The sequence below is a fragment of the Botryllus schlosseri genome, chromosome 11 (genome assembly GCF_051294905.1).
Source record: "Botryllus schlosseri isolate E-star chromosome 11, Bs_hap1, whole genome shotgun sequence".
NCBI classification, from domain to species: domain Eukaryota; kingdom Metazoa; phylum Chordata; class Ascidiacea; order Stolidobranchia; family Styelidae; genus Botryllus; species Botryllus schlosseri.
The window spans coordinates 14,481,596-14,495,363 of NC_137246.1; the positions used below are offsets into that span (position 1 = coordinate 14,481,596).

The 13,768-nt window shown below is 39.1% G+C and overlaps 3 protein-coding genes across 6 annotated transcripts in view; all 3 read left to right on the top strand.

The window, feature by feature from the left end:
* The window catches only part of LOC145451148 (dynein beta chain, ciliary-like), a 346,083-nt gene that overhangs the window by 23,777 nt on the left and 308,538 nt on the right, over positions 1–13,768 (top strand). The window lies entirely within an intron of this gene.
* LOC145450774 (claudin-19-like) overlaps positions 1–13,768 on the top strand; it is a 28,779-nt gene that overhangs the window by 4,000 nt on the left and 11,011 nt on the right. The window lies entirely within an intron of this gene.
* LOC145450772 (claudin-7-like) lies at positions 572–10,107 on the top strand. 4 transcript variants are annotated; one of them, XM_080329280.1, is made up of 5 exons: positions 1,134–2,702; positions 3,100–3,871; positions 6,444–6,602; positions 8,312–8,442; positions 9,648–10,107. In XM_080329280.1, the coding sequence occupies exons 2-5, from the start codon at positions 3,649–3,651 to the stop codon at positions 9,780–9,782; spliced, it is 648 nt and encodes a 215-aa protein (XP_080185406.1). In that variant the 5' UTR covers positions 1,134–2,702; positions 3,100–3,648; the 3' UTR covers positions 9,783–10,107. The 4 variants fall into 4 exon arrangements, with proteins under 4 accessions (XP_080185408.1, XP_080185407.1, XP_080185406.1 ...); XM_080329282.1 differs by lacking the exons at positions 1,134–2,702; positions 3,100–3,871; positions 6,444–6,602; positions 8,312–8,442 and adding exons at positions 572–1,092; positions 6,776–6,934; positions 8,482–8,612; XM_080329281.1 differs by lacking the exons at positions 1,134–2,702; positions 3,100–3,871; positions 6,444–6,602 and adding exons at positions 599–1,092; positions 6,776–6,934.

The following is a 13,768-nucleotide window of genomic DNA, read 5'->3' on the forward strand; positions in this document are numbered from 1 at the left end:
GCAAAGACGAACATTTTGCTTGATTGGGACGATGTTTATCGACCCATTCCTTATACGCTCCTTTAATGACTCACAGAAGGATGTCGTTAATATGTAACCAGCCGCTAATGAACCTATCGGAAACAAGGTCTTATTTGCTCTCATTTAGTATAAAATGATTCCCTTCGTTAATGAAGCTTTCAGACTTCCACTTAGGGAGGAAGATGCAGCATCACCTTTGTCGAACTAGATATAGTTTAATCCTGCTGATGTCCAGATTTTCCAGTTGAAGCGTGGCTAGGCTATTGATGAGGCGATTTCGGCTTGCGTTTAGAAGGCATTTGGAAGTTCAGATCAACTTTCAGAGTAACATCAGATTCAACAAGTTCTGATTAACTTCTGGAATAACATCAGGAACATTGACCCATTATCTATAATAAGTTGAGGTCTGTAAAAAGAGCTCGCTACGTCCACAGAAACAGAATTATCTCAATTATGTTTTATAGCTGGTTTGTACAATACAATACAATAAATATATATCCATATGTGATTAAGGTACACAACATATAATTCCGTATAACGAGCTAAATTTCAGGTTTCACGAATGAGTGTGTTTTTGATTTGTGAGGATTTATATAGGCTACTGTTAGGTGATTGAGACTACCATATTTGTAACTTTGGAGTGAAACGAAACCCTGTGTTGCTGTGTAGAAATGGATACTGGGTCTGCTACACCATAAGTCATGGAATTTTAATAAAACAATATTAATTGGTCAATTGTGGTTTTATGTATGTTTTTCTTCTTTTAATTTTAGAGAAAATAGTGACTTTACGCACTACATTGGCGTATTTTAATCAGTGATCGGTTTCGGAGTAAAGAGATTTTTATCATGGCCCAATTTGGAAGTTTGGGATTCGGCATCGGTTTCCTGGCCACAGCCGGAATTCTGTATTGCCTGGGATCGAGATACTGGCAAATCAATTCCCAAGTTTCTTCGCAACAAGTTAACCGCGGAATCCAATCTTACGCAGGATTATGGGTAAGATGTATGAGCTACATTCCGGGAGTATTCCAGTGCGACAACTACGACGAATCGTATCTCGGATTGCCAGGTATGTCAACAAGCTATTGAAATACTAGCTATTAGCATGTAACGGATCTAACCTACACCAACCATGGCTAAAGCGTAGTATTTCACTTAATGAAGTCGACCAATGTGTGCAACTGTTTTGGATCATGATACAATATGTACAATGCGTTTTATGAATCGTATCCATATTCATAAATGCACGCAGGTCAAATGACTTTGGTTTAATGTATTTCGAAATAATGTTACACGATCAATTTACCAAGGAGCGTTCTTTCTTAGGAAACTGAAACATAGAATTAGTTCTGGGACGGGTGTGTCGCTTTGTGATGCGTTATTTCTTAGTCGTATGCTATTCTTCTGAAATCCATGTCTCCCTTCCTCACTATCTTTTCTTATCTTTGATCTATTTGAACTCCATTTTGGTTCCATTGCCGAGACATAACGACTGTTTGCTCAGCTCATCGTCAACAAGAACGATATCGTGAGTTACTGTACCATGTACATTTTACGAGACGCTCGATGACGTAACATATTTCAAAAGGTATGTTGAACAGAAAAATCTGGAATGACAGATGCGGATAGCTTCTGACTTAAGTTCAGCCGTTGATTTCTGTTCAGGCTAGCAGTATCTGACATGGATATCTACTATAATGCCACAGTCACACGTAAACAAATTATTATTATTATCAGCAGAAATATGCACATGATATATGGATCATAACCCTTACCCTACTAGCGCCACAAACGAAAAAATGAAGTCGACTCATGACAGGTTGTTGATAATCTTTCACTGGAATTGTATAATTCTTTGAACCGATAGCAGACGATATAGAAAATATTAAGATGTTGGTTGCTTCCACACCTTATTTAGCGTCCACTTGCAACGTAATAATTTTATTTATCACACGAGCTTTCGGAGCTCCGCTCCTTCGTGAGGTGCTAAAGTGAAAATAACGCAAAACGATTCAGATTCAAACATATTCGCATATTGTGACATCACAGAGAAGATAACTTTCAGGTCCGAAGAGTGGAATTGTAGTGATAGTGATTATAGTGAATTACAGTGATTCCAACTTCAAATTGATATTTTTGGTTGATGTATCGTATACGTCTCAGTCCCAGTGGGTTACGCGATATACACCACGCATAAGCACTAAGCAGCATATATGTATCCGAACTCCAGCAGTTCTAAATTACATCAGGAATATCGTCGCGGAATGATTCCTAACGACAATATCAATAGTACAATTATAGATCTTACAATCATTATATTACAATGTCATAATTCGAGGATCAACATCACAACCTAATTAGTATGACGTCATAGTTTCGAAATATACACATTGATCGCTGTGCCCATCCTCCGCTGCATTGCCTCCTGCTACTATCATTAGCGAATACATATTCCATCATATTTGACTGAAAGATACAGGTGATGTATTCATATACGATGTCCTGAGGCAAGTGTATGCTTTTCAAGAATTTGTTTGCCGGTCATTCTCGGTTTGTGGAATCAAATATTAAGAGGTAACGATACCACACTTCTTAGGGGTTATTACAAAACATTGTAATCAAAGTCATTCTGGTTACGCAATACATGGAAGTCTTGCAGTACGTTTTCTTTTACGAGAGGTGCATTGCAAAATCATTGTAATTGAATAGTATATTCATATTAAAATGAACCCGAATATTTTCGGCTGACACTCGTCAGGGGTAATCGTCAGCAACTAGTAGAGAATTCGAAAGAACAGCGACTACAAGGCGACTTTTATCAAAATACACCAGCCAAGGCTGTGTCAACAAAAAGAGTTCGTGTATCATCTAAAAATAGTACATTGAACGCTCTCGTATTCGACATTTCGTGCTGGTGACGTCATATTTTGTGTTACGATTGTTGATATACGCTGTTCTTTCGAATTCTCTACTAGTTGCTGACGATTACCCCTGACGAGTGTCAGCCGAAAATATTCGGGTTCATTTTAATATGAATATACTATTCAATTGTATATTGAAGTTCTGTACCTCAAAGAAGCTGTTCAAAATCATTGTACCGTATCACGGATGTACGGATTCATCACCAACGATCACCAAGCAAGCAACCACAAACTTTAACTGCATGTTTTGTAAAGGCGGAGTGGCTCGCGACAACGAAAATATCAAAATATTTTCTGATTTGTCTGCTTTGTACCACTGACACAGTCGATTAACTGTACCAACAGTTTCGTAAGCTGAAATGTCTTCGTTAAAGAGAAAAATATTTCTTTCATGTGGGAGTTCGGGAATTGTGAAGAACCTCCGTAACGACAATGGAAAGGATAAAATTGTTATTTCTTTAAAATCCGTATCTGGGTTCGTACGCAGTGCGGTGCACCCCTCCACTTTTCACATCAATTACACTGATCAAATTTGCTCAAACCAAGATCCATTATCATTCAGAAAAGAAACCCCTGTCGAACAATGAAATATCCACCTATATATTTATGAACGTAAGATCCTCATCAAAGAGTCTGTTTTTGTCGTTGATCCGAGTATTTCAATCTAAGTCTCTCTGCGCCACGAAATTCGACGAAAGCAAAAAATGGGAGTATCCCACACTGCAGCATTTGGATTATGTCTTTTCGCTCTTGGCGGCATTATATTCACGACGGCTCATAACGAGTGGAAGAGAAACAGTTTTCAAGATTCCCAGCTGAACTTGAATAACATATATCAGTGCGCTGGTCTGTGGGTGCGTTGTACCTCTGGCGTTGTGGGACAAATTCAATGCGATACTTACGAGACTGCGATCATCGCACTGCCTGGTGAGTGACTTTTGAGATGATAAACTAACGAACTCAGCGCTTGTTGCTCATACGTTGGATGAGCGAAATACTATACACATAAAAGGCACGGTTACCAAGTGTGTAATTTCAAAATGAACCTATCTGGATTAGTTTATAATATGTGACTATACCATAACGATATAATAACACGAAAGCGGCATGGCTTGATCTGTAGTATTATACCGTGCATTATGACTCAGGTATTTGTTAATCCAGACATATAGGTCATCTAGACTTCGAATCCGCTGGTTATCTGTCTGAAGCTCATTCCCATATTATCGCGTGGTTAACCATTAACGATTGCGACCGCTTGGCAAATACCATCCACCCACGAAATATCCACGTAAACATGGGAAATTCGTAAAATTTCACTCGCCTTGTGGAGGATGAAAAGATGGATGGTGGGTGACAAAGAAACTGGCTGTTATATTTGAAGAGTAGCAATTTCAACGCGTCTCATTGAACTGCGTATTATGAACGGATATAGTAAGCGGATAGAATCACGAGAATTTCCTCACACTGTAACATGAATCACATATTCAATTTCGCCATATTTAGGCAATACTACTTCGAATGACCCTTTTCTCATTATTCCATCCAAATATTGATAGACGTACGATCTTGGTAATGGTTCACTCAATAAATGTATCAGACATTTGTACCATAAATTAGTGTAGTTGGGAAACAAAATATGACCCCAATGAAACAATGTGTCACGATAGTAATGTTGTAACACGGCGTAGACGTATCATCTTTTGAAGTTTGGCCTATCACGTTTACTACATTCCTGGGAATTTTAATATATTAAATATTACCACCGCCTGTTAGGAATAGCTATCGATAAAATTACGTCATTGTCAGAGCCTGTATTCAAATAATTATCTCAACCGAAACAAAACTTATGCTATGTCTTTTTTTCAAATTTCTGGATATTTAATTTTTTATCATCATTATTAAAACTAAAATACTTCCATGATCCTCTTCAAGGAAATATTTTGAAAACTCTAATTTAGGTTTAGTTGCCAATATTGGACATTGTATCATACGTCCATAGTCCATTGTCGATTTAAAATGCATTGTTTTAATGAAGCATGAAATTACTGGGGCTGGGCACAATGATCCGAGTACTCGAATCTGAATCGAGTAATAATTTTAATGATTCGAGTCGAGTAGTAAAATACGATTTTTTTCGAGTACTCAAATTATATGCTCATCGCAACTGAAAGGTAATTTGCTAACGTGAACTAAACTTTTGATACTATTGTCCACTGAGGAAGCCTCGAAACCTTGGCTGTCCGTGTCGCACCATCCGAGACATAGTATAAAGCTACGAACGTTACTGGAAATAACACATTTCCGAAGTCATGATCATCCCACAACATTGTCAATAAGTGCTATGAAATCGGTGTAGTCGAAAAATTACCGAAGTATCTTTAGTAACGGATAACAGGCATTATGTTCTTTGTAGGGGCATAAAAGGTACATATTTGAACTTTGACTTAGTGCATTCTGATGCGACGTCACAATGAGTGATACTCGAATACTCGACTCGACTCGAAGCATAATACGTGATTTAGAATCGAATCACGAAAGTACTTGAATTTGCCCAGCCCTAACACAAATAATTCCGGCGGCCTCATTTATGCTGAATCGGCTCAATGAAGCATCTAATACACGGAAATAGCTCTGGAGGCCTGAATTCAATCCTGCAAAATTCGTCAATATCAATAGCCGTTGAGGACAATCAATAGTATGTCTACCCCAGTAAAACGATTTCAATATTGCTATGCGTGATCAGCTGAACAATAATCAATCGAGGAAAACAAAAATATTTTGATGTGTACACTTTCACAAATCAGCAGGAGCACTTGCTTCGCAATGAAAAATCTAACACAGGTGTGAACAACTTTTTCGGCCAAAAGGTCACGAACCATTGCACGGGCCACTTGAATGTTGATGGCCATTCTTAGTCATTTGAGCGAACAAATTGGGCATAACTCTGAAAACAAGAATTATCTTAATACGTCTCAAAATTATGTCATGAAAACTCAGTTTGCATTGAAGTACTAGCCTCGCCATGCGCGAAAAATTTTCAGGAGGAGGTACCACTGTTAAAAGCAAACACCAAATCGAGTGACAATAAATCGTGAGAAGTGCTAAGAAAAATTTCAAAGCAACCAACTCCGCCACGAAATATGCTACTTTATGGTCTTTTATACCAAGATTTTCGAAAAATGTGGTAACCCTCCGCAACGCCAATGCGTCGGTACTGATATTTTGGTCGTCAACATCCCAAATGTCGCAGTACGTCTAATCAAATTTTGGTTGACCTTGCAAGTTCACAATAAATTGCCTGGTCAATTAATCTTTTGATAATATAACTACTTTCGAGAATTACCTCACGGGCCACGAGTGGGCCGCCCCTGACCTAACATGAATAGCTATTGAAAGAGTCGCTATTCATATATTTATATCCAATGAGCTATACAAGTCGCGCAAAGGCAGGGAATTTCAAATCGATGTTACAAACAATAATATTTCTCGAATGCAGCATATCTCACCGCTCTTAGAGCTATGATGATTATCTCGTGTATCCTGGGCGGGGTATCGTTCGCGATGATGGGTGCTTCTTTGGATTGCAACGCGAACATAGAAGCTAACCAAAGAAGATGGATCAGAAGAGTAAGCGGTGTGATGCTGGCGGTGGCAGGTAGGCCCATGCAGCCATCAGACAGGGAAAATATTCTTTCCTATACTCTCTACCTTCCTTCTTTTCTGACTGTCTTTACTCGTTGGCTACCGCAGCCCGAAAGCAACACGTCGCGACACGCCCGTCAAATGAGTGCCCTGAAACTTATTTGACCCCAATTGTCATTGTAACAGCTGCCTTACAAGCTCAACGAGCTTTCATGGTGATTGCTGGTATATTTTCCGTCGCCGGTTTGGTTGCTGGGGCTTTAGGACAAGACTGTATCCATGCTATTAGCGGAAGAGAAAAGATATATGCGGCAAGGGCGGGTGGTGTACTTATGATATCAGCAGGTACCGTAAGTACTAAGTGAATGACTTTGGTTTCCGTGTTGGGTAGGCTTACCATACGTCCTCTTTTAAGAGGATTTGTCCTCTTTTTTGACTTTTTTGAAAGTGTCCTCGGAGGACGCCCTTTTGTCCTCTTTTTTGAGATTTTGTCCTCTTTTTTGAGAATTTTGGTCAAATTTATAGCAAATTGCGAGTGATATGCCGCAAATTAGCACAGAAGTGAAGCTCCGGCGGGTATTTCGGAGTGAAAAACGGTGATTTTAGCTCTGAGCGAAAAGATGACCTTTTTTTTAGTCATCCACCTAGCAATGTGGAGAGTAAAACGGTATTTTGAGCGCTGAGCGGAAAAGATGACCTTTTTTTTTAGTCAACCGATCACAAAGTGGGAAAAATTTTCACCGGTTTTTGAGAATTCTACTCCGGTTTTGCAAGTTGCAAATTTCTGAAAAAGTGTCCTCTTTTTAGATTTCCAAAATATGGTAAGCCTAGTGTTGGGATATATTCGATAAATTGTATTTTGTCCCAACAGAGGCATGTCGTAATGTAGACCGGTTTGTGGTTAGAATGAAATTGTGACATGTTCATATTGAAATTTACCCGGATATTTACGACTGAAACCCGTCAGGGGTAACTGTTGCAGGTTGCTGGGGACGATTACCGCTGACGAGTGTCAGCCGAAAATATTCTCGATTGATATGAATATAATTAACTTCAATTCTTGAAAATCTGAACTGTGGAGCAGTATACATGGATGGTGAACTGTTACCGCACATCGTATACTGCAGGCATTCTGATTGAATGTTGAGTATGCAGAAGTATGCGGCCTATCAAAAAATATTTTACGAGTAGCCAAATTTTACCTGATACTTTTTATATATATGTGAACATCGATCCAACTCGTAATTCTCTTTACATGAACAAAATGTATTCAAATCCGATGGATCTACGACGACCCAACAACGGGTACGGGAATGGCTATTTGACCCATAGCAGCTCTCGGCCAACCGATAGTTAAGCATGAACTATATAGCAGCTGTATACCAGGGGTTCTTAATCTTTAGCAACTTGATGAACACTTATGTTGATGTGCAAGCCTCTTTGGAACCCCACATTGTCGAGGAGTCATAACAATAAAAATCCGCCACGATACACAATACACCTCCAGTGTTCCATGGAAAACCGGCTAAGAACCCTGCTATATAAAATATATATCGAACCGCGTGAAATCAAGGCATCTGCTCTTATTCTTCTATCTTTCTTTCAAATATAATATCTCGACAATGAGAGAAAAATATATTCATTAATGTATTTTGTCTGTGCATTATATGATATTCGTTTATTCAATGACTCTGCGTATAACTAACAATAAGTCTTATCCAGGTATTTTAACTTTGGCGTCGGTGTCATGGTACGCAGCAGAAGTTATACGAGAGTTCTGGGAAGATGCTGCTAACCAAGCATCATTCCAATATGAATTTGGAGCTGCCCTCTATGTTGGATGGATATCATCGGTATGAACAAACGTTATCATTTGCATTTCAATTGTACAGGTGCTTTGACATTAGCTTCGATATCGTGGTACGCCGCTGAAGTGGTTGCGCAATTCCACCAGGAAACTGCCACTCAGGCATCATTCGCATATCAATTTGGAGTAGCCCTGTTCGTGGGATGGGCTGCAAGCGTGAGTTGGTTGTGACACACGGCGTGAACAACGTGCTCTACTCTGGCATGTCTTACAATTCGAAATATTTCTCCTTTTGTTCATGCAATAGCATTGAATTCTTTGGTACTGATCTGCAATCGTTGTAGGTAATTTCACAAAATTTTGATTTTATTTTTCTTATCATCCTTTCGCTGCCTGTCCACTGTCCAGCTATAGTCTCTGGAAGTTGGCTCATTTACAGCTGGGAACGTTACGACGCTCCTGTTCGACTGTTTAGACCTTTTCCGCTATACTGTGGGGATTTACACGTCGTTTGTCTTTTTTATTCTTATTGCACTTTTATTTTCTCTTTATACTTTCAATTTTCCAAGTTACTCCAAGTTATAAAATATTTTCCACTTGGTTCTACAATCTCTATCTGGCAATTTTATCGTACGATCGCTTGCACTCCAGACATTCCAGCAAGTGCGAACAATTTTTCATATTTGAGAAATGCGTCAGAGAGCCAAGTTCAGCCTCAAACTGCACTTTTAATGATGCCAAGTCGTAGTTATCAGTACTCGATCCCAATTTCATGAGTGCTGTATACAGTTTTGGGTATACAATTGAATAGTAGGCTATATTCATATTGAAATGAATCCGAATATTTTTGGCTGACATTCGTCGTCAGGGGTAATCGTCAGCAACTAGTGGAGAATTGGAAAGAACATTAGTATATCAACAATCGTATCTCAAAATATAAGGCAACAGCATGAAATTTAAAACGAGAGAGCGTTCAATGTACTATTTTCAGGTGGTACACGAACTCCTTTCAGTTGACAGAGTATGGGTTGGTGTATTTTGATAAAAGTCGACTCCAAGGCGCACAATTTTTTGGGTAAAATATACGCTATAGGGCTATCATGCCACATTCGGCACATTGTGTGATATTCGATGAGACAGGATTTTCCGAACAAGAAATATCCGCCATGTCTTGCTGTGTACCATCTTCCGCAATAACATAAGCTTTTGTGTGCAATGTGCATACATAAAATACAAATATTTGCAATTTAGGGTCTCGCCCTTGTCGCTGGCGGGTTAATGGCTTGTTGCACTTGCACCGAAGAATATGAAGAAGATTACCGCTACAGCTACAATCCCCCGAAAGCCGCAAAAGCAGGGCCACGGAGCACCTCGGAATATGTTTAAGAGATTGATATAAGCCAGCGCCAAAAGGTTTACAAATTTGCAGTGAATCGTTCATCCCCGGAGTCAATCGATTAGAGGACTATTGTTGACGACGATGGACGACATGCATATCAATACACATTGGAAATTACAAACGCTCCTGATCACAAAATCCTCAATGATAACCCTTTGTATTGTAAATACCGTATAGGCCAGTGTATAGAAGTAAACCCAACACACTATTTTTTTCCGCCGAACGTAACTATAACTCTAGGCAAATCTTATTCGATGACGCTTTCAATGTACTTTCCTTTCTTTTATAATAAATTTCATTTACACATGGAAATTTGTCGAAAGATATATCTATCGCATCGGTTGGTACGAATACCACACAAACATGCGTGTGGCGTTTCATTGGTTGCTGTTGTTGCTATTGTTGTTGATTATTCTACAGAAACAGTCTCATGCTTGTAGCGTGTTGGCCTATCCCACCGCGTTCAATACGAGTGAACGCCGTGTAAGACGAGAAGTCATGTGAAATAACGTTCAAAGTTCAGAATTGAATATCAACACTCAAAAATAACAAATGACTGTTACACGATTCGCATCGTTGGTTTAGATTAGAATTAGTCTCAAGTCATCAATATGGTACGCTAGAGGTAAACCGCATATATTTATTTCTTTTAATCAATGTAACATATAATCTTGTCTTGTACGGAATTTCAAATGACAATATGCACAAATTGAAGAAGTGCATCGGTACTCGTACTGTTACCGACCACGGGCGAAATTAACAGGACCGAACATTGTGCTGCTGGAATTAAGGCAGGAAGGCAGGATATCGGTGACCAAGGCAAGATCTCTAAGCAAGAGCTTCCAATAAATGGTGCATGTCGTATCATTGATGTCTTCTGTGATTTGCTGTTACTGCACTGCGTAATGCACATGCGTTGGCCAGGGATATCTATAATTAGATATGCCTGGTATGGTGCAGGCCTACACTATACGGACATACCATGTCACATGATAGTGCGTGATGACCGTGTTTGAATTTGAAAAATGTGCCAGCGGTCGATGAATGTGATAATATCTATTATAGTTTTTTGGAGAGAGCAATCTGAAAAACAAGTCTGTGATGTAACTGTATGTAGACTGGTATGGGGTATGACGCATGACGTATGACTAAATAAGTAAGTATAAATCAACATAGGCCTACTGCAAACTGGACTACATCTTCATGGCCATCAAAAGAACAAATAAATATTTTCGTGGTCAATCTGAATTATGATATTTCACAGACCCTAGTTCGCCACCAGAATCTCAATGCAATGTGTTACTCGCAATTACAGATATCGAGATTATAAATTGCTGTGGTATGATTCCTTTGAAACGTTATCTATTTTTGGGAGAGGTCAGTTTTCGTAACACGTGTCATCACGAAATTCGGGTTTGGCGTGGTGTGATATTTGTGACCCGATCCGCCTACTCACATAGAAAAGTCTTTATGGTTACACAGCTTAGGTTTATTATTCACGGTTCGTAAGGAGCGTATACTGATGGAATTAACCCATCTTTTGTGCGGTCAGAGCAAATATGGTGTCGTGAAAATAATACCGGTTACTAGTATGCTCAATGCAATATATTCTTGGAAACGAACTCGTAATATCTTTACTAATTCTGTATGCGACAGTCAACGAATTACTCATGCAGGAAATATGGTCGTTTTTGGTTCTAATTATAATAGAGTGCTTTAATTGACGCTTCAGTTTCTGTGAAGCAAAGGTGCGACCAAAACTGGGCATTTCATCACTTCGGAAGATAAATTGTCCCGAACACTAATTTGAACAACATACGCAGTTAAAGTACGATCGTTCATGATCTTAACAATTATTTAAGATGCTTTGGTTGAAACATGAATGCTGATAACCTGAGAAAAGTAAGTATACCGGAACAATTGGTCTATGTCCGCTCCTCTATGACAGAGCTGGGAAACTTCGGACCGCGTCACAATTCTGCTGAATTTCTAACTATAGCATTTTGATCGGACATGAATATGCGATTATTTTGAAGCTGGATTTGGAGATGGACATGGGATGTCTGATAGTTTTCAATTGCCCATCACCATTCGTATGTCCACATATGTCCACTTTATGACAACCAACTAGAAAATCTACACGTAGGCTAGTTAAAGGCTACCAAATTCATAGATCCCGAATTCCGGTTATAGCTGTACAAATTGATTGATCTCAACACATTGTTATTTGAAATTATTGTGAAAAGCATTATGCAGCTAGATATCATGACACTCGACCCTTCCAGCGCGGCTCCTGCCGGTGTTCAGGGCAGGTTTCAACTTGAAATAAGTCAGCTTCAGTCTGATGGCACTTTCAAAGATATATCAGACCGCTGGCTGACATTTATCAACGCAATGTCAATACTGTTGATTATCACACCCTGGTCCTAAATTGCTGTAGCTTTTTGGAAGCATTCTGCAGCTGTTTTTAAAGGAATATCAAAAAGAAGATTTAGCTCCAAATTATAACTGGTGACAACGGTGAAATTGAATTGCTGGTAGCAACATCTTTCACTAAAGCAAACACCATACGTGTCACAGAGGAAAATTACTTTCACTGAATTATGTCATTATCCAGTAGTGACGTAATACAACTTGTGTCTATACGTGCGTTATGTTTTTTTTTTAATAAATCATATTTGACCCGCCAGAACTTATGCTTTAGGCCTATATACTCTTGCGGGCCCGCGATACCACACATGTTTCCCACACCTGGCGTATATGATGTTGGTCAATAGACTGTAACAGCGTATCAGTGTTGCCACTCTAGGTTCATGGAAAAACACAAGAATATGTCGTGAAAAAACACTAGATGAGCGAAAAAACACTAGATTAGTAAATTGCATGGAGAAATATGGCCATTGCCAAGTAATCATGATGACCAAGGTACAAATCCATGGATAAGAGAAGTGTTCCACACATAAATTCGATACATATGTATGATATACTTCATGATTATTCAACGAAAATGAATGAAACGAATTCAACAGAGTCTAAGAAAAAATCTAATATTGTCGCTTTTGAATTGTACGGCATCACAAAAATAATAATTCGATTGTACACATCAAACATAATTATATTTTGTGTGGAATCCTGCTCACTACTGTACAATGTACATATTTAACCAAACAATGGGTAGGTGTCCATATATGCAGCATACTTCATTTGCATGCATGCAGTGGAATGTGGCAATGCCAAGAGATTCGACATGAGCTTCCCCAGTAAAGAGAATTTTGATTCAACGAATCCATTGTGCAAAGATTTCAATTTTTGCTAAAATTCTGTTGGAGGGCATTGACTGATAACCTGCAGCTCATTTTGCGAATTTGCCAAAGGAGCCCATTCTTCCGACAAATCATCAAGTTCATCAAATAATATCAAAGAGGGAAATTTTAGCTGGAGGAATGATTGATTTTACTTTTCTTTGTGTTGACAAGGCTGTTAACGGCGTCAATACACTCAATATGGAAGTATATGCAGCTGCTGTCCTATCGGCAAATGAAAATCTTGCCCGAATCTGCAGAGCGAATTCAGCGAGAAACGACAGAGCATCAGAGCAAATTCGCTCTTCATTTTTCCGAGACTTTCGCTCATAAGTACGGATTCACAGCTCACCCTGTTAAGTTTGTTTGTTTGCTTTGTGGTATTCATGGTGTTCCTCGACTACTATATGGTCATTGATCATTTACACCAGACCGATATTCTTCATTATTTTCCGTAACTGCCGACACTAGAACAGTAAGACGACCGAAAAATACTAGGAGTGGCGCCGATGCAGCGTATCACACACGCAGGGCTATGACTAATCGGGCGCTGGAATTTACCAGTTTTTAATGCTTTGGCGTTACGGTGGCGTCATAATTGAACAGTGACATTGTTTTGCGACAATGTCGATGACAAAATATAGCTAATATAATTAATCAACCTCGGCCTA